Source organism: Lynx canadensis, chromosome F2 (genome assembly GCF_007474595.2).
Source record: "Lynx canadensis isolate LIC74 chromosome F2, mLynCan4.pri.v2, whole genome shotgun sequence".
Taxonomy (NCBI): domain Eukaryota; kingdom Metazoa; phylum Chordata; class Mammalia; order Carnivora; family Felidae; genus Lynx; species Lynx canadensis.
Window position 1 is genome coordinate 1,371,527 of NC_044320.2, and position 22,730 is coordinate 1,394,256.

At 56.8% G+C, this 22,730-nt stretch overlaps 1 protein-coding gene across 1 annotated transcript; it reads right to left on the reverse strand.

Moving 5' to 3' along the window:
* Nucleotides 1–16,673: 16,673 nt before the first annotated feature.
* On the reverse strand, nucleotides 16,674–19,520 carry LY6L (lymphocyte antigen 6 family member L). Its single transcript, XM_030304147.1, has 3 exons — nucleotides 19,359–19,520; nucleotides 19,159–19,275; nucleotides 16,674–17,446 (listed from the first exon to the last, which is right to left on the reverse strand). Exons 1-3 carry the CDS (start codon nucleotides 19,432–19,434, stop codon nucleotides 17,229–17,231), a joined length of 411 nt encoding a protein of 136 aa, XP_030160007.1. The 5' UTR covers nucleotides 19,435–19,520; the 3' UTR covers nucleotides 16,674–17,228.
* Nucleotides 19,521–22,730: the final 3,210 nt, after the last annotated feature.

The following is a 22,730-nucleotide window of genomic DNA, read 5'->3' on the forward strand; positions in this document are numbered from 1 at the left end:
ATACCTCGGCGGCTAGAAGCCGGGCATACGCTCCTGTGCGCGGAAGGAGGCAAGCCCTGTCCCCCATGTTGCTGACGGGGTGACCGTTTGCTAATGGCTTCTATAGCCTCCTGAGCGAATGACCTTCTAGGAACACTTCTTCCCGACTCAGGACCCCGGCGCCAAATCCTAAACTCCCACGGAGCTTCGGGCAGGGTGGGGCGGTCGTATCTGGGCCAGTGCACGGGTTTCCACCATCTCATATGGTAGAGTTTGTCCAGCTTGGGAAGACGGCGTACTTCCAAAACCGTGCGTGTGCGTCAGGGTGACCCCCGCTGGGTGCGCTCTGTCCCTGACCTCAGCCCCGCGGCCGCGTCGGAGGCTCCTGTCCCCCGCCCGGCTGTGCCTGCAGCGGGCAGCTGTCCACGCCATCAGGCCGCTGAAGCCACACGTCATCCGAGCTCATTCGCGCCCGTGGCCGTCCGTCTGGGGGCGCAGACCTAGCTCTGACGCTGAGGGGGAGACGGCAGCCCCCTACCCCCCCCCCCCCCCCCAGCTGCCCGGGCAGCCTCGGGGCCACACCGAGACCCCCGGAGGCCTCAGTGGTGTCGTCTCTCTCAGGTCATCTGGACAACGCCCGTATCGTGTGCGGACAGCCCGGGCTGGTTGGCAGCCAGCGGGGGCACCGGCTCATTTATGCTCGCGGATCACCCCGGGGGTGCAAGGCCCCGTCCCACGCTGGGGACGTTTCTCCATCACCCGCCTTCAGTGGGCACACCTGTGGGGGAGGGAGCAAGGGTGTTATTGATTCTCGTGCTCCGAGGGCTCCCGTGGAAGTGGGGGGGCTGTGTGCCTCCAGGGACCGTGGCCGTGGGGCGTCCTCCCTGCTGGCGGTGGGCTCCACGTCTCCTCGGCCGGGCAGTGTCGCCGGGTGCGGGCTGAGGGTGCAGGTCCGCACGCCGGGGGCACTTGGTCTCCGCACCCACGTGCCGGCTCATCCTGGGACCCGCGTGTCTCGCCCTGGGGGTCTGACCAAGGTGCCGGCCGGGCCTCGGTCCCCTCTGGGGTGGCAGTGGGAGTTTTGGCGGGTGTCTGTGCCAGGCACTCGGGTCTTCCTCGACGTTCCCACGGGGACTCACATGGCTGGTGCCCTGGGTGGGTCTCACTGTCCCATCACTGGAGACTCAGCTGCCTGGAGACCCTGTGGTACTAAGGGCTGCGGCCAGAGTCTGGAAAAACCCAAACACCCAAACATTCCCCGAGCGTATGGACCTCCCTCCTTTTTCACTGAGAAAACCCCCAGCTCTGAGAGTCAACCTCAGGGAGGCTCATCGTCTCCGGGGTCCCCACAGAGCTCACCGCAGGCCTGGTGCACAGAAGCTGATCTCCTAGCAGCAAAATGGCCTTGCCTGGGACCTGCCTTGGTGGGGATCCAGCCAGGATCCGGCCGGGCAGTCCCGGCTAGGGCCCTCGGAGGCCAATGCCATCAGGCAGCCGTGTCGGGGCCCAGACCGTCACCTGCCGCTTCCTCTCTGGTCACAGGCTTCTTCCCGCTGCCCATGACACGGGGCAGTGTTTCTGGTCTCAGAATGACCTGATGCCTTCCACGGTCAGGGTGGTGGTGTGCAGAATTCAAATGCCCCCAAGATTCTTTTTTTTTAAGACTTTATTTTTAGGGGCGCCCGAGTGGCTCAGTCGGTTAAGCGATTAAGCGTCTGGCTCTTGGTTTGGGCTCAAATCACCATCTCACAGCTTGTGAGTTTGAGCCCCGTGTCGGGCTCTGCACTGACAGTGTGGAACCCGCTTGGGATTTTCTCTCTCTCTCTACTCCTCTCCCCCCTCTGTCTTTTAACATAAATAAATAGGGGCGCCCGGGTGGCTCAGTCGGTTAAGCGTCCGACTTCAACTCACAGCCTGTGAGTTCCAGCCCCGTGTCGGGGTCTGTGCTGACAGCTCGGAGCCTGGAGCCTGCTTCGGATTCTGTGTCTCCCTCTCTCTCTCTGCCCCTCCCCTGCTTACACGCTGTCTCTCTCTGTCTCAAAAATAAATAAAAACATTTAAAAAAATTTTAAAAAATAAACATTAAAAAAATTTTATTTTTTTATTTATTTTTTTTTGTTTTGTTTTGTTTTGTTTTTTCCACGTTTTTTTTTTATTTATTTTTGGGACAGAGAGAGACAGAGCATGAACGGGGGAGGGGCAGAGAGAGAGGGAGACACAGAATCGGAAACAGGCTCCAGGCTCTGAGCCATCAGCCCAGAGCCTGACGCAGGGCTCGAACTCACGGACCGCGAGATCGTGACCTGGCTGAAGTCGGACGCTTAACCGACTGCGCCACCCAGGCGCCCCTAAAAAAATTTTATTTTTAAGGAATCTCCACACCCAACATGGGGCTAGAACTCACAACCCCGAGATCAAGAGTCCCTCGCTCCACGAGGCCAGGCACCCCAAATCCCTTCGGACTCTGGTCCTGGTTACTCGGTGGGCACCCTTGCCCAGGCGCTGCTGAGCGGGGATGTGCAGGTGAGGGGACCTCCAAGTCTCCGGCGCTGTGATTCCTAGGTGTGGGGGAGCCCGCAGAGGAGGGGGACTCGGGGGAAGGAATGGGGCGGCCTCTAGGGGCAGAGAGGGGTCCCAGCTGATCTCAGCAAGGACAAAGGGGGCTCGGCCCTACAAGAGGAACTCTGCCAGCTGTCGGATGAGCCCCTGGGCCCTGGAGGGGAGTGCAGCCTGGCCGCACGTTGGCTGCAGGGAGCCCAAGAGTCCTCCCAGACTTCCTGTGGGCAAACTGCGAGACAGCACCGGGGGCTGAGCGGGTGGCGGCGGGTGACACGGTGGCCGCCTCGTGGGTCTAGGGTCCCCCAGGGTGCTGGTCCCACCCCGGTTTTGATTTATGCCAGCGTCTCCTGCCTCTCGTGTCCTAGCTGCCAGACCCTCTGGTATGGGGGGGGGGGTCTGTCCTCTGTGCAAGGGGACTGCTGGGCCACCCCGGGAATGCTCACTCTCCCTTCTGCCTAGGCCCCCCCCCCACCCCCCCGTGGGTTCAGGTCTCCTCGCAGCAACTCTGAGCAGAAGTCACAGGGTTCCTGGAGGAGGACTGTGATTCCCCCCAAATGGGACAGCTCTGGAGTGTTCTGGGCCATGGCAAGACTGTGGCAGTGGGGCATAGAGATCACCGGGGCCTCGGAGGGGACGGTCAGTGTAAAAAGGCTTCAACAAGTAGAAGGTGGTTAACCACTCAGGCGTCCAAGTGGGCACTGCAGGGCAAGGGGATAGTGGGGGGGAGGGGACGCTGGGGGGCCTGGGGAGAGTGGGGGGAGGCGGGGCCTGGGGAGAGTGGGGGGAGGGGAGTTCCGGGGAGGGGGCGCTGGGGGGCCCGGGGGGAGTGGGGGGGGAGGGGGGTTCCGAGCAGCGGGCGCTGGGGGGGCCACGGGAAGAGTCGGGTCAGGGAGGGGGGGCCCAGGGGGGGCCCCCACCAGGCGGCAGAGCTGCCCTGGGGCAGCTGGAGGGCCTCGTCCTCAGGATTTCTCTTTTCACTCCCGCTCGTCATGATGGGATGTGAACTGCTCCAGAGTGGGGAAAAGGGGACAGATGGGGGACCCTAAGAGGATGATGGGTGAGCAGCTCCCGGTGCCCGCCTGGCCATGTCCCCGTTCTCCGTCCCATTCCTAACAGCGGACACGTCCAGCCGTGCTTACTCCCCGCCCCCAGGCGGCCTTCTCCTCCTCTTGGAGCCCCAGCCTGAGGCCCCAAGCCTGAGGCCCCAAGGCGGGGGTCGTACAGATACCCAGCTTGGGAGACCCCTGGGCACAGCACCTGCCACATCCAGCCAGGAGGCCACGGGCACTTGGAACTTTCCTGCTGCTTTGGAAGGAGTAAGTCATTTGGGGGGGGCGGTTACTTCTCTGGGGACAAGCCCCCGCCCCATCACCCGCTGCAGCCAGTCAGTTGTTAAATGTGTTCGCTCACAGCAGCTTGTAGCCGTTTGGGGGCTGACCCGGGACTGGTGGCCAGGTGACCGCATCCAAGTCTCCCCTCCCCTCAGCAGTGTCTGGAATGAGGGGTGAGCCTGCCCTCCTGGTGCTGATTTGAGGACCCCCAGTGCCCAGTCCTCAGACTTCTGCCGTCACTGCCCCCAGGGTGTCCCAGCTGTCCGACAGAATGCCGCTGGGCTCCCCCCTCCCCCAGCTCCCCGGAGCTGCCTTCCTCCCCCCGCAGAGCCTCTGAGCAGATGGTGTTCAAGGCTGGGTGACCTTCCGAGGGAGCACAGCGTCTGTCTCACTGGTCACAGGAGAAAGAAGGCTTGTCTCAGGGTGGAAAGCTCTTCCTCATTGTCCAGCTGCTCCTGGAGGCCCAGCTTCTTCCCGGGCACAGCAGCCGGAGGACAGAGCTCTCCACCTGCTTGCCCGGCGCCGCCCCCCCCCACCTGCCCCCCTCCCCTCCTCTCCCCCTCCCCCCACGCCTGGCTGGTTCCGAGGCTCAGGCTCCGGCCTCTGGCCTCCAGACGAGGATGGGGAGACAGACGTCCTGGCGGAGGGGAGCCCGGGGAAGCATCCAGACACAGCCCAGCCGGCCCTCCTGACACCTCATGGCGGGGGGAGGGTGCAGAGAGAACCCCCGGGGCGCCCGGGGCCTTCGCCTACACGAGGGTGTGTTTCCACTGAGAAACACTTTCCTTGGAAATCCAGTAGTTACACGCAGATACTGACATATCCCAGTGGCCGTGATAAACCCAGACTTGTGTGTGATGAGCCTAGACGGGCCGACATGAGAACATGTGTTTATCTGTCCAGGAGGAAGCGCGAGCTCCGATTGCAAGTCTGCGAGGAAACGTGCGGGATCCCTCCCCCTTTCTTCTTCTTCCTGGCTTTCTCCAAGGCTTCCCCGGGGGAGGAAGGAAAACTGCAACCAGCTGCTAGCCCTCCCTCCCAGGCATGTGTGAGTGTGTGCGAATGTGAGTGCGTGTTTGTGAGCGTGTATGCACGGTCACGTGTTGCGTTTCTTTTTTTTTTTTTTTTAACGTTTATTCATTTTTGAGAGGCAGAGAGATCGCAAGCAGGGGAGGGGCAGAGAGAGAGGGAGACACAGAATCCGAAGCAGGCTCCAGGCTCCGAGCTGACAGCACAGAGCCCGACGCAGGGCTCGAACTCACGAACCACGAGATCGTGACCTGACCCGAAGTCGGAGGCTTAACCCACTGAGCCACCCAGGGATGCCTCACATGTTGTGTTTCTTGATATGGGTCATGGTCAGAGAAGCGAAACGTCCACTGGCTTAAAGGACCGAACTCAACCCACTTTCCTGAAGTTACTTCTGGATCAATCCAGATCACCGAGACGGGCACACCATGCCCCCACCGTTGCCAGCTGCCAGCCCGCGGCATGAATGTGCACCGAAGATGTAAAACTGTCACCGTCGTGCGCTCGGCGTGATGTCGATAAGCCCGTCCTGGTTGGGGTCGTGAGGGAGACCCTGCTGCTTGTCACGGTCCCCTCTGCCAGGACGCCGCATTAGAACTCGGACACCTAGGGACCTTGCTCTGCTTTGGCTTATGGGCCGGAGAAAGGGGCACTGGCCTGTTTTTCCACACCGGATTCCAGCCTCCCTCACCCCACCCCCCACTGCCACCCCTGCCCAGTGCCTTTCAGCCTCGGTTGGCTCGTGGCTCGTGGCTCCTTCGTGGTTCATCCAGGCGTATAAAAATGTGTATGTATAAAAACATAATTCAAGATGACCAAGGTAGGTTTAATCCAGGAGTGCAAGGAAGGCGTGAAATTAGAAAATCTGTGAAAGAGTGTCATCTCAGGAACAGAAAAAATGAGAAAAGTCACCTGGTCATTTCAATTAAAAAGCTTTTGAAGAAAATTTAACACAAATTCATGAAAAACTCCTTGTAAGTAGGAGTAGAGGAGTATTAACTCAGTAAAGGCTATCTATAAAAAACCTACCGCCAATTATAAACAGGGAAACATTAACAGCATTCCCTGTAACATCAGAAATGATCCAGAGATATTTACTTTCACCATTTTTACTCGATGATAGAATAAGTGACCTGAAATAAGAAAATGAAAATAAGGCATAAAGATTGGAAAAGAAGACATTAAACGGTCATTATTTAGGGGTGCCTGAGTGGCTCAGTCGGTTAAGCGTCCGACTTGGGCTCAGGTCGTGATCTCACAGGTCGTGAGTTCGAGCCCCACATCGGGCTCTGTGCTGACAGCTCAGAGCCTGGAGCCTGCTTCACATTCTGTGTTTCCCTCTCTCTCTGCCCCTCCCCGCCCCGTCTCTCTCTCAGTCTCTTTCTTTTAAAAATAAACATTAAAGGGGTGCCTGGGTGGCTCAGTCGGTTAAGCGTCTGACTTCGGCTCAGGTCATGATCTCGTGGTCCGTGAGTTCGAGCCCCGCGTCAGGCTCTGGGCTGATGGCTCGGAGCCTGGAGCCTGTTTCGGACTTTGTGTCTCCCTCTCTCTCTGACCCTCCCCCGTTCATGCTGTTTCTCCCTGTCTCAAAAATAAATAAATGTTAAAAAAAAATTTTAAAAAATAAAAATAAAAATAAACATTAAAAATTAAAAAAAATAAAATTTCATTATTTATAGATTATAGAAGAGGTTGGCAAACTACAGCTGCCAGGCAAAAATCTGACCCACTGCGGGTCAAGTCTGGCTTCACCTGTTTGTCTCTGACTGTACCATCCCTGGTGACCCAAAGCAGGCAGATACTGAGGGGTCATCAACACCGGGGGTAAGAGAACCACTGGTAAATTTCCTATTGTTGTGGCTTTGAGTCTGGGGACAATCTGTGCCATGTGGCAGGCTAACACGAGGGACAGAACCCCTAGTCTTAATGACTTTAAGAACCCGAGGGCAGAGTTCAGGACCAGCATAGCAGCTGGAAAACGAGGGAACAAACCAAAAAAGATAGAGCAGGGCAGCCCCGAATCTCATGTATAAGGTCTCCTCAAATGTCTGGCTGACCTCTGAACCTTGAGTGTGTACGGAAGTTTCCGAACAGTCCAACTAAGCTTGCTAGATCGAACTGCAGGTTTCCTTGCCGCCCACTGAAGAGGAGACCGTTTGCAGGTGGAGTTCAGCCAGGCTGGTGGCCTGGTGCCCTTCAGAGGAACCCAGCAAATTCAGAGTTTCTACGCCCATCATTCTCAGTGTCCAGGAAGCAGCCTAAAACTACGTGAGGAAACTTACCTGAAGAGACAGGAGACTATGATGCACACTCTAGAGAAAAGATGATGACCAGAGATCTACACTGAGACGATCCAGAAGCCAGATTCTGTAATCACAACGTAAAGGCTTTAAAGCAGCCATATCGTACGTTCAAGGATGTCAAGGAAAATATGCTTGCGATGAATGAAACGAATAAAAAGATAGGAAACCGCGACAGAGAAATGGCTACTCTGAGAGGATTCAAATGAAAATTCTAGAACTAAAAAAATCAAACATTTGAAAATTCACCGTTTGGGCCGAAGAGAAGATTGGAAGTGACACAAGAGTTAGTAACCTGAAGATAAATTGGTAGACATTAACCAATTTGAAGAAGACACAGAAAAATATAGTAAAAAATGTACATGGCCTCAAGGGACTGGGGAACAATATTGAAGGGTCTATCATAAATGTTATAGGAGTTCCAGAAGAAGGAGAAAGAGACTGAAGAGAAGTAGGAGGGGAGGGAGGAGGGGGAGGGGGAGAGGGGGAGGGGGAAGGGGGGAGGGCGAGGGGAAGGGGGAGGAGGGGAGGAGGAGCAGGAGGAGGGGGAGGAGAAGAGAGAATTGTTTGAATAAATAATGGCCAAAACCTTTCATATTTGATGAAAGGTATAAAATTGCAAATTCAAGAAGGCCAGCAGCCCCCAAGGTTGTAAACATGAGGAAAACTACAGTTGGACGCAATGCGGTCAAACTGCCGACAACCAAAGATAAGAACGTTGTGAAAGCAGCCAGAGGGAAACACCCATTACTAAGCAGAGGAGTAACTAAAAAACAGCTGACTTCTCCTCAGAAAAAGTAGAGGCCAGAAGACAGTGGAACAATATCTTGAAAGTACTGGAAGAAAAAATTATTTGCCAAGAATTCTATATCCGGTGAAAATATTCTTCAAGAAAGAAGGCAAAATAGGGGCGCCTGGGTGGCTCAGTCGGTTAAGCGTCCGACTTCGGCTCAGGCTCAGGTCATGATCCCGTGGTCCGTGAGTTCAAGCCCTGCGTCCGGCTCTGCTGACAGCTTGGAACCTGCTTCAGATTCTGTGTCTCCCTCTGTCTTGCCCCTCCCCCGCTCATGCTCTGTGTCTCTCTCTGAAAAATAAGCAAACATTAAAAAAAAAAAAGAAGGTAAAATACTTTTATTTGAGAGAATGAAGCTATGGGAGTTCACAGCCAGCACAGCTGTGCTAGGAGAAATGACGAGTGTAAGCTACGAGCCTCCCAGCCGAACATCCGTGTTTATTCTTCCTCCGCGCACGTGCAGGGACAGACCGCGCTTTGCTGTTTCCCATCCACCGTGGGTGCCCTGAGAAGCTGACCGAACCTTAGAGCTGCTGGGGTGTGGGGTGTAAGGTCAGAGAGTGTGCGGGGCTTGTTCACCGAGACCGGAGGGGACCGCTCAGGCATGGCGGTCTCGGTCCATAAAGCACTCGGCCCATCGGCTCCCTCGGGCTCTCGCTCTGAGAAAGGAACCAGACAGCCATGCCCCGGGCACCCGGCTGCTCAGCTGGGACTTGAACAGGACCTTCCGGGACTTGGCTTTTGTTCAAGGGTCCAGATTTGATCCGTTCTCAAAAGTCTCCTTTATCTCCCGGCTCAGGACCATCTTCTCTGACGCAGATACGAGAAAGCTACAAATCAGCAACAGACCAGAGGAACACTTCTCCGTGTGAGAGCGACAGTGTGAGAGCACATTCAAATCGACACAGTCTTTACAAAGCGAGCATCTTAGTATCTTTGTAAATACCTAGGACACACGAATGAGGGACATGCGCCTTCTCAAAACGTCTGGGCCGCCGTGAAGTGGGGTCTGTCCCTGCACGTGCGTGGAGGAAGAATAAACAGGGATATTCGGCTGGGAGGCTCATAGCTTACACTCTCGTCCATTGGAAATAACTTCAGATTTATAACAAAGTTGCAAACAAGTACAAGAATTATTCTATATAACCCTTTACCCAGATTTCTCAGAAGGTAACATCGTATACAACTATTGTACGATGATCAAAATCACAAAGTTAGCACGGATCCCGCATGATCACCTAATCCCCGGGTCCCGTTCTGACCTTACCCGTCGTGTCCCCACGTCCTTCCATCTGGGACGGGCCCCCAGTCTTGAGTTCTTTCAGGACCTCACACTGTTTGAACAGGAACAATGTAGAAAGTCTTTTCATTCCGGCTAGTTGTTTACTGATGATTACATTTAGTTCAAGGCTTCTGACAAAAATATCACGGGAACGTGGCTGTGTTCTTCTCGGTGCATCACATCAGGAGGCCGGGAAGCTGATGTGTCCCGTCGCTGGCAGTGTACACTCTGATCACTGGGTTAAGGTGGCACCTGCCAGTTTCTTCCACTGCAAAGTTACCCCTTGTCCTGTAGTGTTTAAGGCGCGTCTTGTGAGAAAGTTTTCAAAATTACATAATGTTTTCTTTCTCATCACTCTTTTGCCCACGTGGTCAGTCTTTTTTTTTTTTTAATTTTTTCATGTTTATTTATGTTTGAAAGAGAGGGACAGAGCGTGAGCAGGGGAGGGGCAGAGAGAGAGGGAGGCACAGAATCCGAAGCAGGCTCCAGGCTCCGAGCTGTCAGCACAGAGCCCGACGCGGGGCTTGAACCCACAAACTGCGAGATCATGACCTGAGCCGAAATCAGAAGCTTAACCGACTGAGCGCCCCCCCTACCCCGAGCACCCCCTGCTTAGTCTCTTTTGATGATGCTTGCCTAAAACAATTGTTATTGTGATTTTTTTTGCCAAATGGTCATTAAGTATTTCCATCATTCTCTCTACACGGATTGGAATTTGACTGCATTTTGCTGTATTTCTCCTCTCCCTGCCCTGGGATTAGCTTTTTATTTATTTATCTATTTTTTTTTTAATTCAGATTCCTTTGAAAAAGAAATGATACTTGATAGTATTTGAAAACCGACATCTGGGCCAATCCATGCTTGTCGCTATTGGGGTGTGTCACAGGATATACCTTCGCACACATACCCCCTTCCATCACATTCCATCACATTCCGTCTTTCCTTCCCCTTCCACACGTTTTGTCTCTGTTCTCCCGCAGTGAGAATCCTGTCATGTGACATCAGTGTATTTATTTATTTACTTATTTATTTTATTTTATTTTATTTTATTTTTTGACATCAGTGTATTTAAGTGGCTTGATTAGGAAAGGTCTGCGTGTGTATTTCTTGGAGTCTCCATGTTTGGGATTCACTGGGCATCTTGAATCCATAGTTTTATGTCTTTTCCCAAATTCAGAAAATTACCAGTCACTGTTTTTTGAATATTTTTCCTGTCCCCCATTTTTGTCATCTTCTTCTAGGGTGTCATTTGCACACGTGTTAGACTTTCTGGTGTTGTCCCCGAGGCTCTGTTCATTTCTTCGGCGCCTTTTCTTCGTGTCGTGTTCAGACTGGATAATCGCTGCGATTTATCCCCAGGTTGTCTGAGTCTTTCTTTTCTCATCCTCATCATGCTACCGAGCCCAGCAGGTGAGGGTTTTTAATCTGGCGATTGTGTTTTTCGGTGCCACAAGTCCCGTTTTGTCATTCTCCATGTGTTTCCCTTCTTGCTGACACTTCTGTCTCCATTCATCTCAAGCGTGTTTGCCCTCAGTTCTTGGGGCATTTTTACACTAACTGCTTTGAAAGCTTTGTGTGATGATTCCTAGTTGGGTTTTGCCCGATCTTCTGTATAAAGAGTAACTTTGAACGTGAGGCTAGGAGACGCCGAATCTTACTTCCATCTGATGGAAAGTGTTGATATTCTCGTTTTGGCAGAAGCAGTCCACCCGGTTTGGTTTATGCTACGAGTGCAGACCCGGGTTCGTGCGTTCTGGCTTCTGTGCTGGCCCAGGTTTCAAAGGCTGCTGTCTCTGGACACCCAGTGGCCCGTCTGGTGCCCATGGTCCGGTCCTCATGGTCTCCGCTGCTCAGGGCCCAGCCTGTGCGCACAGCTCAGGAGCGAGCCTGGGTTTCCATAAGCATCTTTACGGAATTTCTCTCCATGCAGGGGACCCTGCCCAGCCCACCCTCCCCCAACCTGACCCAGCCCCGGCAAGGCTGCCCTGGACGCCCTGCGCACGACCTCGTGCGGCACCCCCTCCCTGGTACCGTCTCATCGGAATTTCGGTCGCAGCTGAGGGCAGACATCTTTTCTTAAGTTTAAGTGGTATTTCATATCATTTTTGTTACATTTTTTCATATTTTTCTCATATTTGCTATCAGGCTTTTCCCCTTTCCTCAATATAGCCCCTCGGGTGAAAAATTTTTTTTTAATGTTTTTTTATTTTTTAACTTTTTTTTTTTCAACGTTTTTTAATTTATTTTTGGGACAGAGAGAGACAGAGCATGAACGGGGGAGGGGCAGAGAGAGAGGGAGACACAGAATCGGAAACAGGCTCCAGGCTCGGAGCCATCAGCCCAGAGCCCGACGCGGGGCTCGAACTCACGGACTGCGAGATCGTGACCTGGCTGAAGTCGGACGCCCAACCGACTGCGCCACCCAGGCGCCCCATGTTTTTTTATTTTTGAGAGAGTGAGAGACAGAGCGTGAGTGGGGGACGGGAAGAGAGGGAGGGAGACACAGAATCCGAAGCAGCCTCCAGGCTCTGAGCTGTCAGCACAGAGCCTGATGAGGGGCTTGAACTCATGAACTGTGAGATCATGACCTGAGCCGAATTCAGATGCTTAGCGACTAAGCCACCAAGGCGCCCCAATCTATCTTTATTTTTAATGTTTATTTATTTATTTTGAGAGAGAGAGAGAGAGAGAGAGACAGAAGGACAGAGAGAGCACGAGCAGGGGGAGGGGCAGAGAGAGAGGGAGAGAGAATCCCAAGCAGGCCCCAAGCAGTCAGCTCGGAGCCCGACTTGGGGTTCGATCCCACAAACTGTGAGGTCATGACCCGAGCCAAGATTGAGAATTGGCCGCTTAACCGACTGAGCCCCCCCAGGGTCATCTCACATATCTTTTTATTTCTTATATTTGGATCTTGATTTTTTTTTCAACGTTTTATTTATTTTTGGGACAGAGAGAGACAGAGCATGAACGGGGGAGGGGCAGAGAGAGAGGGAGACACAGAATCGGAAACAGGCTCCAGGCTCCGAGCCGTCAGCCCAGAGCCCGACGCGGGGCTCGAACTCACGGACCGCGAGATCGTGACCTGAGCCGAAGTCGGACGCTTAACCGACTGCGCCACCCAGGCGCCCCTGGATCTTCATTTATACTAAAGAAGACTTTCTCTGCACCCAGGTTTTCAAGATATTCACATCCCATTTATTTTGGTATCTGCGTAGTTTTCATTGTTTAATTAGCATTTTGCTTGCTCTCACGTGCTGTGTGGACACTCGTATCCGGATCCAGTTTTAGCTTTTCCACATAGCCATGCGCTTGCATTTGTTTACATACCAATGATTTTTGAACCTCGTCTTTGATCCAGTCATTGCAGATTCCTCCTTTATCGTCCACAAAATTTCCATACGTTTTGGGTCTGTTTTTGGTCCCTACAATCTTTTTCACTTGATTATCCGTTCATATGACAATAACACGCTGTTTAGAGGCTTGAGGTTTTTGTTTGTTTGTTTGTTTTTAGTGTGGTTTAATGTCTGGTAGCACTAATTCCCCCACAACTCTGCTTTTTCCCAGAGTATTTCTAGCTGATCTTAAGAATGTTGTTTATGTGCGTTTCAACTCATCTCATTCAAGAAGAAAACCAGTACTTTTTATGGAAATCACATTAAATTTAAAAATCTATAGGTTACAGAGAGCTGACATTTTCATGCTATTCCGAGTCCTCATATGCAGGAGCAAGGAGCCTCTTCACAGTTGTTCGGGGTCACTGGGCTGCCTCTCGGAAGGGTGTGAAATTTAGATTTCTTGTAGATTTTGTACATTTAGCGTCAGGTTTATTTTCAAGTATAAGCTTTCTTGCCCCCACCGTAAAGGAGGTTTTCTCTCCAGCTACGCCCTCTAGCTGGGTCTTGCTTGTATATAAAAAGGCTCTTGGTTTTCATTTTAATGTTTTAGCAGGCAGTGGACCTCATTTTAATTTTACATTCTGCTGCCTCATTGAACGATTTATTTATTTATTTATTTATTTTACATTTATTTACTTTTGAGAGACAGAGTGAGACAAAGTGAGAGTGGGGGAGGGGCAGAGAGAGAGGGAGGCACAGAATAGAAAGCAGGCTCCAGGCTCTAAGCTGTCAGCACAGAGCCTGACGCGGGGCTCGAACCCACAGACTGTGAGACCATGACCTGAGCTGAAGTCGGACGCTGAACCGACTGAGCCACCCAGGCGCCCCTTGAACGATTTTATTGACACACACACACACACACGCACACACACATGGCACGTCCTTGCATGATATGTTTGCAAAGATCTCACCACAGCACCGACGCAAAAATGCCATTTCCTCTTCTGTGCCAGCAGCTGTCAGTGCTGTGCTTATGTGTGAAGGAAACTTTGAAATGTCAGTAAACTGTGCTTTCACCAGGAAACACTCCGTTTCCCCTAAATGTTCAGCCTTATTCCACGGAGGTGTGCAATCAACCTCTCCCGTTCAGCCAACTTCGCTGAAGTGTGATTTACATATGCTAGAGTCACCCTTTCCAAGTGGACAGTTGGGTGAGTTCCCACGAGGTTCTGTGCCACATGACCACCGTCACGCTCAAGATCAGGGCGCTTGCCCCGCCAGTCGGTGGCGCCTCCCCCAGTACAGAGCCCCCCCAGCTCCCCGTGCTCCGTGGCCCCTCTCCCCATTTCCTCCTTCTTTCTCCCTTCCAAGCCTGCTCGTCACCACGTTGTCACTCTGTGGCTTTCGTGGATCTTCTCTGTCATTTTGGTGTCCCATGTGGCAAAGTCACTCTTGTGTGTGACTTGTCGCTCTTTCCCCGGGCACTGGATCACACACACGGCTTGTGGGTCTCAGCCCCATCCCTCCCGCGAGCTTTCGGTCCACCCGCGTTCCTCAAAGTGCCGATTCCATTTTAAAACAAAAAGTCTGGGGGCGCCCGGGGGGCTCAGTCGGTTGGGCATCTGACTTCGGCTCGGGTCATGATCTCACAGTGTGTGGGTTCGAGCCCCACGTCGGACTCTGTGCTGACACCTCGGAGCCTGGAACCTGCTTCGGATTCTGTGCCTCCCTCTCTCTCTGCCCCTCCCCCCCCCTAAAAGTAAATAAACATTAACGAAAATATTAAGACAAAAAGTCTGTACGGATTTTATTACTGCTGAGTTCAGGGAATGAAAGAACCGCTATAATTTCTTCCTTCAGCAGATGAGCTAACGGAGGTACAATAATTTCATCGCCAAATATTTGGGATGTTCAAGTTCATCTTGTGGCCATTTAATTTACAGGGAGACGTGGTCAGAGAACATGGCCCAGGGGATAATTTATTGTTAAATGGCAAAATCTGGGCATTGAAGACAAAGTGAGGGCCCCGGTGGCTGTGCCCCGGGGTCAGTGGTGTACCAGGGACCAGAGCCCGTGGGAGATGCTGGGAGTGTGGTTTCTCTCGCGCATGAAGTTAGCATGTGACCGAATGCACAGATCCGTCCAGCAGGCATGGTGGCCTTGCAGTACAGATGTTTGGGTCTACTTTCCAGGGCCAAGGGGGTGACAGTGACCTCTGCGTCTGGGCAGAGACACCTGAGCTCCATCGGGGCGGTCAAGTCCCACCATGGGACAGGGATTCCCCTGGTCGAGCCCAGCACACAGAACCAATGACCCGCATCAAAGAGAGAGACCAAGAACATTGAATCACCATATCGGTTTTATAGCTAAAGAGCTAAGGTAGTGCCAGATAGGAGAATCAGAAACTCAAGTGTTTATGAAGGAGGCGGGTAGAAGAAAGGGAAGGCAGGGCGTGACCCAGACTGGAGATGAGCCCCCAGTGGGCACAGATGCGCCACCAGGAGGCTGGGGAGGCTTGTATCAGGACCTGAGTTTTCCAGCACTGAGTATAAAAGAGAACCCAATCCCCAAAGAATCAGCAATAAAACTCCTGGGACTAATAAGTGAGTATAGCAACGCCCACGGACAGTACGGCCTTCCTACTGCGCAACAGGGGTCCCGGGTGGCTTGGTGTCCAGGAGGGCTGGGGACAGTCACACGGCGCTGGGGACTTGAGAAGCTAAGTGGCTGGGTCCAACACAGAGGCCCCACTGCGGGCCCTGGCCCCATCTCACTGGCCTCGCTGAGCCTCTGACGGCACTCGTGGGGTTTCCCCACTGGTCACTCTCTCTTCATGGGCGCATTTTCCCATTTATTCAGCAAAGCTTCTCATTTCCAGCTGAGGGGCTGCAATCCTTGGTCCTCTGTCCAGAGGAGGGACCAGGGCCCCTAGTTCCGAAGGTCTTATCTTTGTGGCGAGGGAAGCAGAGGGGCTGGGACGGTGGGCGTGTGGACAGGGTACAGTGGCTCCTGCCCCAGTTCACACACACGTATTTCCTAGGTAAACGCCGCTCGAAGGAAGACCTTGACCCCTGCACCAGCGGTTGAGTCCCCTCTGCCCTGGCTTTCCGGCCCCAAGCTCAGGGAACCAGAGACTCCTGGTGCCCCAACGAGCCCTGCGTGGGGAGACTGGGACGAAGGTGGTGACAGGCCTGACCGGACAGCCTCGGGGACCGGTGAGGTTAAATTCAGCACGAAAACTCACAAGCATAGTGCAGGGAAGGTCCTGCCCTGGGCCCTGTCCCTGTCCCAGATCTCACCTGAGATCTCGTCTTACCCCCAGTGGCCTCCTGGCACAGCAGTGAGCCACGACCCGGGGCTGTCCCCACCCTGCAAAGGCCGTGGGCACGAGTCCACCTGAGTCCATGGGGAAAATGACAAGTAGTTGGGGACTGGGGGCAGGTGCGCCACGGAAGGCAGGCTGGTGTGCAGACCCTGCTGGGGGGGGTGTGAGGACCGGGGGTGGCTGGTTGGAGGAGCACTGGGGGGTGGGGGGCGCCCAGGATGTTGCCACCTGTTGATGCTAGCCCCACCCACAGACTCTCCTGCTCCCCCTCCCACCCAGGGCCCCCACTCCCGGCCCCGTCCTCCAGGATGTGCCCCCAGGTGTCCCGTGGGTGCCCCAGCTCGGCCTGGACAGCCCTGAGCTTGTCACCGGTTCCACCTGTCCCAACCTCCTCCTCACCTGTGCCCTCGCCTGGGCGACCCTCCTCCCGCAGGCCAGGCAGGGGCTGTCCCTTCCAGCAGCCCTCACTCTCTCCAACCCAGCTGCCCCCCAAACGTGGGTTTCATCCACCCCACTCCCCAGCCGTCCCCTCCTGGCGTCTCTGCATCCGAGTTCCTTACATGAGCACCACCCACACGCCCCAGACCCTGACCGACCCTCCGGTCTCTCCCCCACGTCCACGCAGCGGCCTGCCGGCCCTCTGGAGCCCATGACTCCGGTAAGCAACCCAGTGGGTTGCCACCCAGTGCTGGGCCCGGGACCCGGGGGCCGTCCCCATGCTCGGTCGGCCCAGCTGGATGGTTTTGTCCAGACGGTGCACAGCCACGGGGGTCTGTAGAGAGGTGGGCTGGAGGGACGTGGTCCGGGCACGGCAGGTGCAGGTGGCCGGAGACACAGGAGCGCCGAGCGGTCAGGCAGTGAGTTCACTGTCTCCAGAAGCAGTGGTGGTGGTGGTCTCAACGCCCCCGGGTGGGTACCCACAGCACTTACGGATGGAGGGGGCGGGGCCGGGGGGGGGGTCTGGCCACATCAGAGCCAGAATCAGGGCCGCAGCCGCCCTCTGGCCTTGGCCAGGCCCTTCTTGTCCCTGCAAGGCCCTGGACAGTGTGTTCGGGCCACGAAACCTTACACAGGGAGCGGCTACCCCGAGCTGGGACACGCCCACCATCCCCCAGGCAGGGCAGGACTGCTAACTCCTGGCTGTCTGAGCACAGGGCTCCCGCAGGGATGGGAGAGGTGGCCCCGCTACCTCAGAGGGGGAGGGTCCCCCCGCCAGTGTCTTGAAAGGGACGGAGGCAGGGCAGAGGCGGGGGTCGGGAGGGTGCAGTGGGTCTGCGGGGCCAAGAGGAAGGAGCTCACAGCAGGGCCCAGAGGAGGCCGAGGGCTGCCCCAAGCAGGAACCCCCCTCGAAGGGCCGAGCGGGTGGCGGAGGCCCCGTTGCAGAGATATCCAGAACAGCACTGCCTGACGATCTTGCCAAACGCCATAGATCCCAACATCCACTCGTACTTCATGTTGGTGTTGGGACATCTGGGAGCACAGCGCTTGCTGAGTTGGACCATCACCTTTGATCCTGCGCGAGAGGAGACAGCAGGTGGCCACCAGCCTGGGGGAGGTGGGCGGGCGGGGGAGGGGCACTTTCCACGTGAGCCGCAAAAGCCCAGACTCAACCTGAGAATCAGAGAATCGTGACCCCGCAGGGCCTCCCGGACCTCCCAGGCCCCAGGCCTGCAGGACAGCGGCCCCCACGGTCACCCTCGAGGTCACAACAAAATTGGGGTTCGGGACTGCTGGCCCCGGTGGGGGCTTTTCCCCGCCGCGCCCCATGGCCCGGACCGCCCTGGCCAGCCCAGGAGCCTGCGAGTCCTGGGGATGTGGGTTGAAGCAGGGACGACAGACTGGACTCGGCTGTCCCCCTGCTGCGCTCAGGCCGGGCGTGGCCCCGTCTCCCACTGTTCCTGTCAAGATGTGGCACAAGCCTCCGAAGGGAACGTGGGGAGAAAGGAGAACATGCAGAGCAGCCCAAACTGGGGAAGAGAAGGCCGCCCACCTTTGTCGGGTGGCGTTACGTTATGGCGTGCAGATTGTCGTGTTGAATTCTATCAGCTTGTGTGACGTGAGAACCGGTTACGTTATGTCAGGGCCGGCCCGGGGCTACGCAAAGGCTCCGGGCTGGCCTTGCTGCGGGGTCCCTGGCGGCAGGCAAGAGGCCGGCCTCCTCCTCTCCTGGAGCCCCCCCCCCCCGGCGCCCCCTCCCCAGTGCTCGGCGTGGAGACCCCGAGGCAGCCCGGGCCGATGGCTCCCTCCAGCAGGGAGGGCCACCGTTACGCGTCACCGCCACACACAGGGCCTTCAGGCCACAAACGGAATCCCGGGCTGGAGCCCTGGGCGAAGGAGACAGTGCGAACAAAAGAGCAAACCGGGGGGAAGAGGCGTGAACCACGTGGCGTTAGAGCACCACAGCCGTCAACGTGCTTGTCCCCCGTCCTCCGGAGAAGCCAGTCCTGGAGGGGGCGCAGAGCACGGGGTGGGGCTCCCTCCTGAAGGGTGCACGTGGAAAGGGGCCGGGGTGTCCCCAAATGCACCTGCGTTTCTCACAGGCGCGTCCACTTTACGGATTTATCTCCGGGAAGCCCGGCTGGGCCACACGGATTTTCTGGCATCATTACCGGAAAATCAGGAGACGAGACCCCTCGAGACCCCTCCTGAGGTTCATGAGGGGGAGTTGATTCAACGAACGGCGACGGTCCAGCAGGCCCGGAGGGGGAGGGGGGGTCCCCGGGGGCCTGGAACCATCCGGCCAGAATCAGCAAGCCCGGTGGCACTGTCGGGAGAGCGTTCGGGTCTCTCCACATCGCGCTCTCTGGATATTTTTGGAACTTGATAAAAGAGTGTTTCTAGTGGTCTGCTCTGTGACGTCGCATGTGGTCCCTGTTCCACAATACAATCTCCTCCAAGGCTTGTTCTGAAAAGTCCTATCACTTGAGGCCCACAGCAGCCGCTGGGGAGGGGGTGGAGGCCTGGTGGGCAGCCTGGCCAGCGCCCCTCCGGCCTCACCCTCCCCTGCCCAGCCATCCCTCTGGTCACACCTGATCCTCCGCCCTGAGGACAGTTCCTGGGGGGTGGGGGGTGGGGGCACGGAAGACCTGGTACTTCGGAAAGAGGAGAAAAAGTCAGGATCTGCGCACACTCCCCCTGGAGTCCGGCGGCAGGAGAGGGCAGGGGGTGGTGGGGCCGGCCGGTGTCGGGACGCCCCGCCCCTTCCCTGCGAGCCCCGGGACGTACTCTTGGTCAGGACCACCGCGCTGGACACGCAGACCCGGTCGGTGGGGTAGCACTGGGTGGGCGCACACAGCTCCTCCCTGGTGACTTTGAAGCACTGGTAGCAGCTCAGGTTCAGGCCTGCAGGGCGGCCGGGGGGTCGCGGTGGGGAGGCCAGTCCACCCTCGCGAGCCCCGCTCCCCCCCCCCCACGGTCCCCCCTACCTGGCTGTTTCTTGCCGCCTCCGGCAAACTCCACACACACCAGCAGAGCCCACAAGACTGGCCCCAGTCCCCCCATCGCGCCAGAGGCCGAGCCGGAGGGTGGGGAGGAGAAGGGGAGGGACGTCCCAACCCCCCAGCCCCACACTGGCCTCCCCTCCCCACCTCCCCACCTCCCTGGACCCTCCCCAGGCTCTGGGGTCTGATTCTCCGGGTGGCTTCTCTCAGCACCCACTTCCTGCACTGCTCACACCTGCTGCAGATCGCTGGCCTTTGAGGACGGTCAGCCCTGGGAGGGCCCCAGGGCACTTGCCAGCCCCTCTTCTGCAGCTCCTGCCCTGGGGAGGGCTTCCCCGGGTCCCTGAGGACGGCAGCCACCAGCCGCCTCAGCTGCTGGGCAGAAGGAGGGCCCCCTTGTCCCCTGAGGGTCCATCCCCTGGGTGGGCCAGCCCCCGCGTCTGCTGTCCTTCCTTCTCGCTGTAACAGACCCGTGGGGAGCAGGGCCCTGTTCTCACCACGGGGCCACGGACAGATTGGGGCCCTGCCTCCAGGGCCCTTCCCTCAGGCCTCAAAGGTGGAAGCTGGGGGCAAGGGAGGGAAGGCGGGGGAGGAGGGACCATTGGCCGGAGAACAGAGGAAGTGAGGGCCCTCCCGCAGGGGAGAGCCGAGGAGCCAGAACCCAAGAATCGGGGGAGGAGAAGAGGGAAGGGGAGGAGGGAGAGGCGACGGGGTACAAATCTTTAATCTTTCCAGTCTTTGTGGAATGCGGTGAGGGGCGGTCCAGGTCCCGAGGCAGGAGAGGCGGGGCGGTGAGTTCCAAGAGCACCCTCTAGCCTGAGGCCTTGAAGGCCAGCAAGGCTGCCTTGTCCACCAGCCCCTCAGCTCCTCCCACCTCCTGGGCCTGGGGACCCTGGAAAGCCCTGGGGCCCCGCAGAGGGTCTGGAACCTGTGACAGGCTGAGCAGGGCGTCACCGCACCCACCGCAAGGCGGGGCGACCGGGCTTTGGAGACTGATGTCCTCAGCTCAGGCCAGGCTGTCTCCCATCAGAATCCCCCCCCACCCCCCCGCTTGGGGAAGATCTGGACACGGTGTGGAGGGTGGCCCTTCCCAGCACAGAGCCCGGGACCCTGCCCACCCAGCTCATCCCTCCCGACATTCCTGTGTCCCTTTCCCGTTATCCTTGTTTGCAAGAGCCTAGGACTGAACCGTGTTCTCTGTGGGCCCTGCGCTCCCCGGAGCCCGCGCTTGCTGGAGCCGGCGGTAAAGACACAACATTCGCGGGCACTTGGTAAAGCCCGGTTAGACTTATTCAAAGGGCTGTCTGCCCAGGCACGAGGACCAGGGCGCTGGGGTCACGCGTGGGAGGGGAGACTGTCTCCATCAGAAAGCAGCAGGGGCTGCGGGTGAGCGGATGGACAGGAGGAGACGTCCGGGGCACGGCCAGGGCCCATCCGGGGCACATCCGGGGCAGAGGCGTTCGGGCTGAACCCACCTGCCAGGATTCTTGCTGAGGGCAGGCCAGTGGTCGGACCTCGCTGGGGTGTGTGTGTGTGTGTGTGTGCATGCACATGCACGCGAGCGCAGGATGAGGAAACTGATCAGATGTGGAAGGTGGTCAGCTGTGGGGAGCGATTGGATGTGGAGGGTGGGGGCTGCTTTTGCTAAAACTGGAGGTCACAGGAGGACGCAGATAGGCCCAGGAGAAGGTTCTGGAGCCTGACTGGAGGTTGGTCAAACAGAATCTTCATCACCAGACAGCCTGGAGCTTCAGGAATGTTGCCCTCTCCTCTGAGTCCCCTGCCCCCTGTCTCCTGAGGCTGCCGCCCAGAGGGGCAGTGCCTCATGCCCAGGGGGGCCTCGGCTGGATGTCAGGTGGCCTCACCACGTCCTGTCAGCAAAGTCTCCCCTGGTGTTTCCTTTCTCTTTTCCTTCCTGCCTTGCTTTCCTGAATCGTATCCTTTTGAGCATCGTGCCGAGCGGGGCAGGGTGTGGGCCCTGGGTCTGTATCCACCTGGATGGTGTGAGCCCAGCCTCCCTGCCCTCGGGAATCTAGCAGGAGGGGAGAGGGGTGGCGGCTATGTGGAAGGTGGTGGAGAAGGGCCTCCCCTTCCCAGAACTGGGCTCCTGGGGCCTCTGTACCCTCCTCAGACCACGCTGCCCCCCTGCCCCCAGGTGGCCCAGTGATGGCTGCAGGCAAAGTGTGCTGGTTAGGAATGAGGGTGTGCAGCCCACTGGGGTCAGTTCCCCTCCAGTCCACGCAGTGGTCCATCCAGGACCGTCCCCTCCCTGCCTTGCCTGGGGCACATCCTAGGGCCCCACCTGGCCAGGTGCAGCCCTGGTGAGGGGTGTCGGTCGGGGAGCCTCAGGTCCTTTATCTGGTGATGCTCCTGTCATTTCCGCCCGTCCGGTCGCTCCTGGTGGGGGCCCAGCTTGGGGATGGGCCCAGAGAGGACGGAAGAAGTGGGGGGGAGGAAACCATTCATTATGTTTATTCTTTTGTCTGTCCAAGCTGGGACGGAATTGAATGTGAATTTGGGACTGTGAAATCCACAAAACCCAGATGGGAAGAAAGGAGCCTGGGCAGGGGGGTGAGGGTGGCGGGGTCCAGGAGGAGTGAGGCCAGTACCCCTGGAGCGGGGCTGACTGTACGCCGTCCTGGTCACAGAGGAGAGGGACGTGCTTGGGCCACACAGCCATCAGCGCCCATATTATCCCAGTTACTGGTCGCCCTTGCTTCCCCGCAGGGAACGCTGGTCACTTTCCACCGAGAGCCCTGTTGGTAGGGGAGGGGCAGGGGGAGGGCCCCATTGCCCAGATCTCTGGGCTTTCAGAAATCAAGAGCCTGAGTGAGGCCTATGTCCCTTGGTCCCCAGGAGGGACAGAGGGGCCTGTGTTGCGCTGAGGCTCAGGTTCAACGAGGGAAAAGATAATTCTGGTTCTAGAACCGTTTAGTCCCAGTGCTCTCTCCCCCTGCAACCCCTGCGCAGAGTGTCACGGGTATTGGCGTATTGTCCTGCACAACTGTCAGCCTCTGCCCCCAAGGCCTGACAAAGATCGCTGCAGTTAGGGCCACCCTTGGGGGCCTGCAGGCCTGTCCCAGACTGGCATGCACAAGCCCCTGTAGGGACAGGGGTTTGGATAAAACTCCGTTCTCCCAAGAAGCATTTTGTGACCACGTGGCTGCCCGGCGGAGAGGGCCCTCTGAACCCTCCCTTGTCAGCGGCACAGAGAAAAATCCTGCTGTGCCCTGAGCACGGACGTGCCCGGCCTGCCGGCTCCAACTTCTCCAGATGACGGCCATTTGAACACCATCCCGGGCTGGGCCTGGGCGCTGGCTGTGCCCCCAGAGTGGAGACAGCAGGGCACGGCTGTGG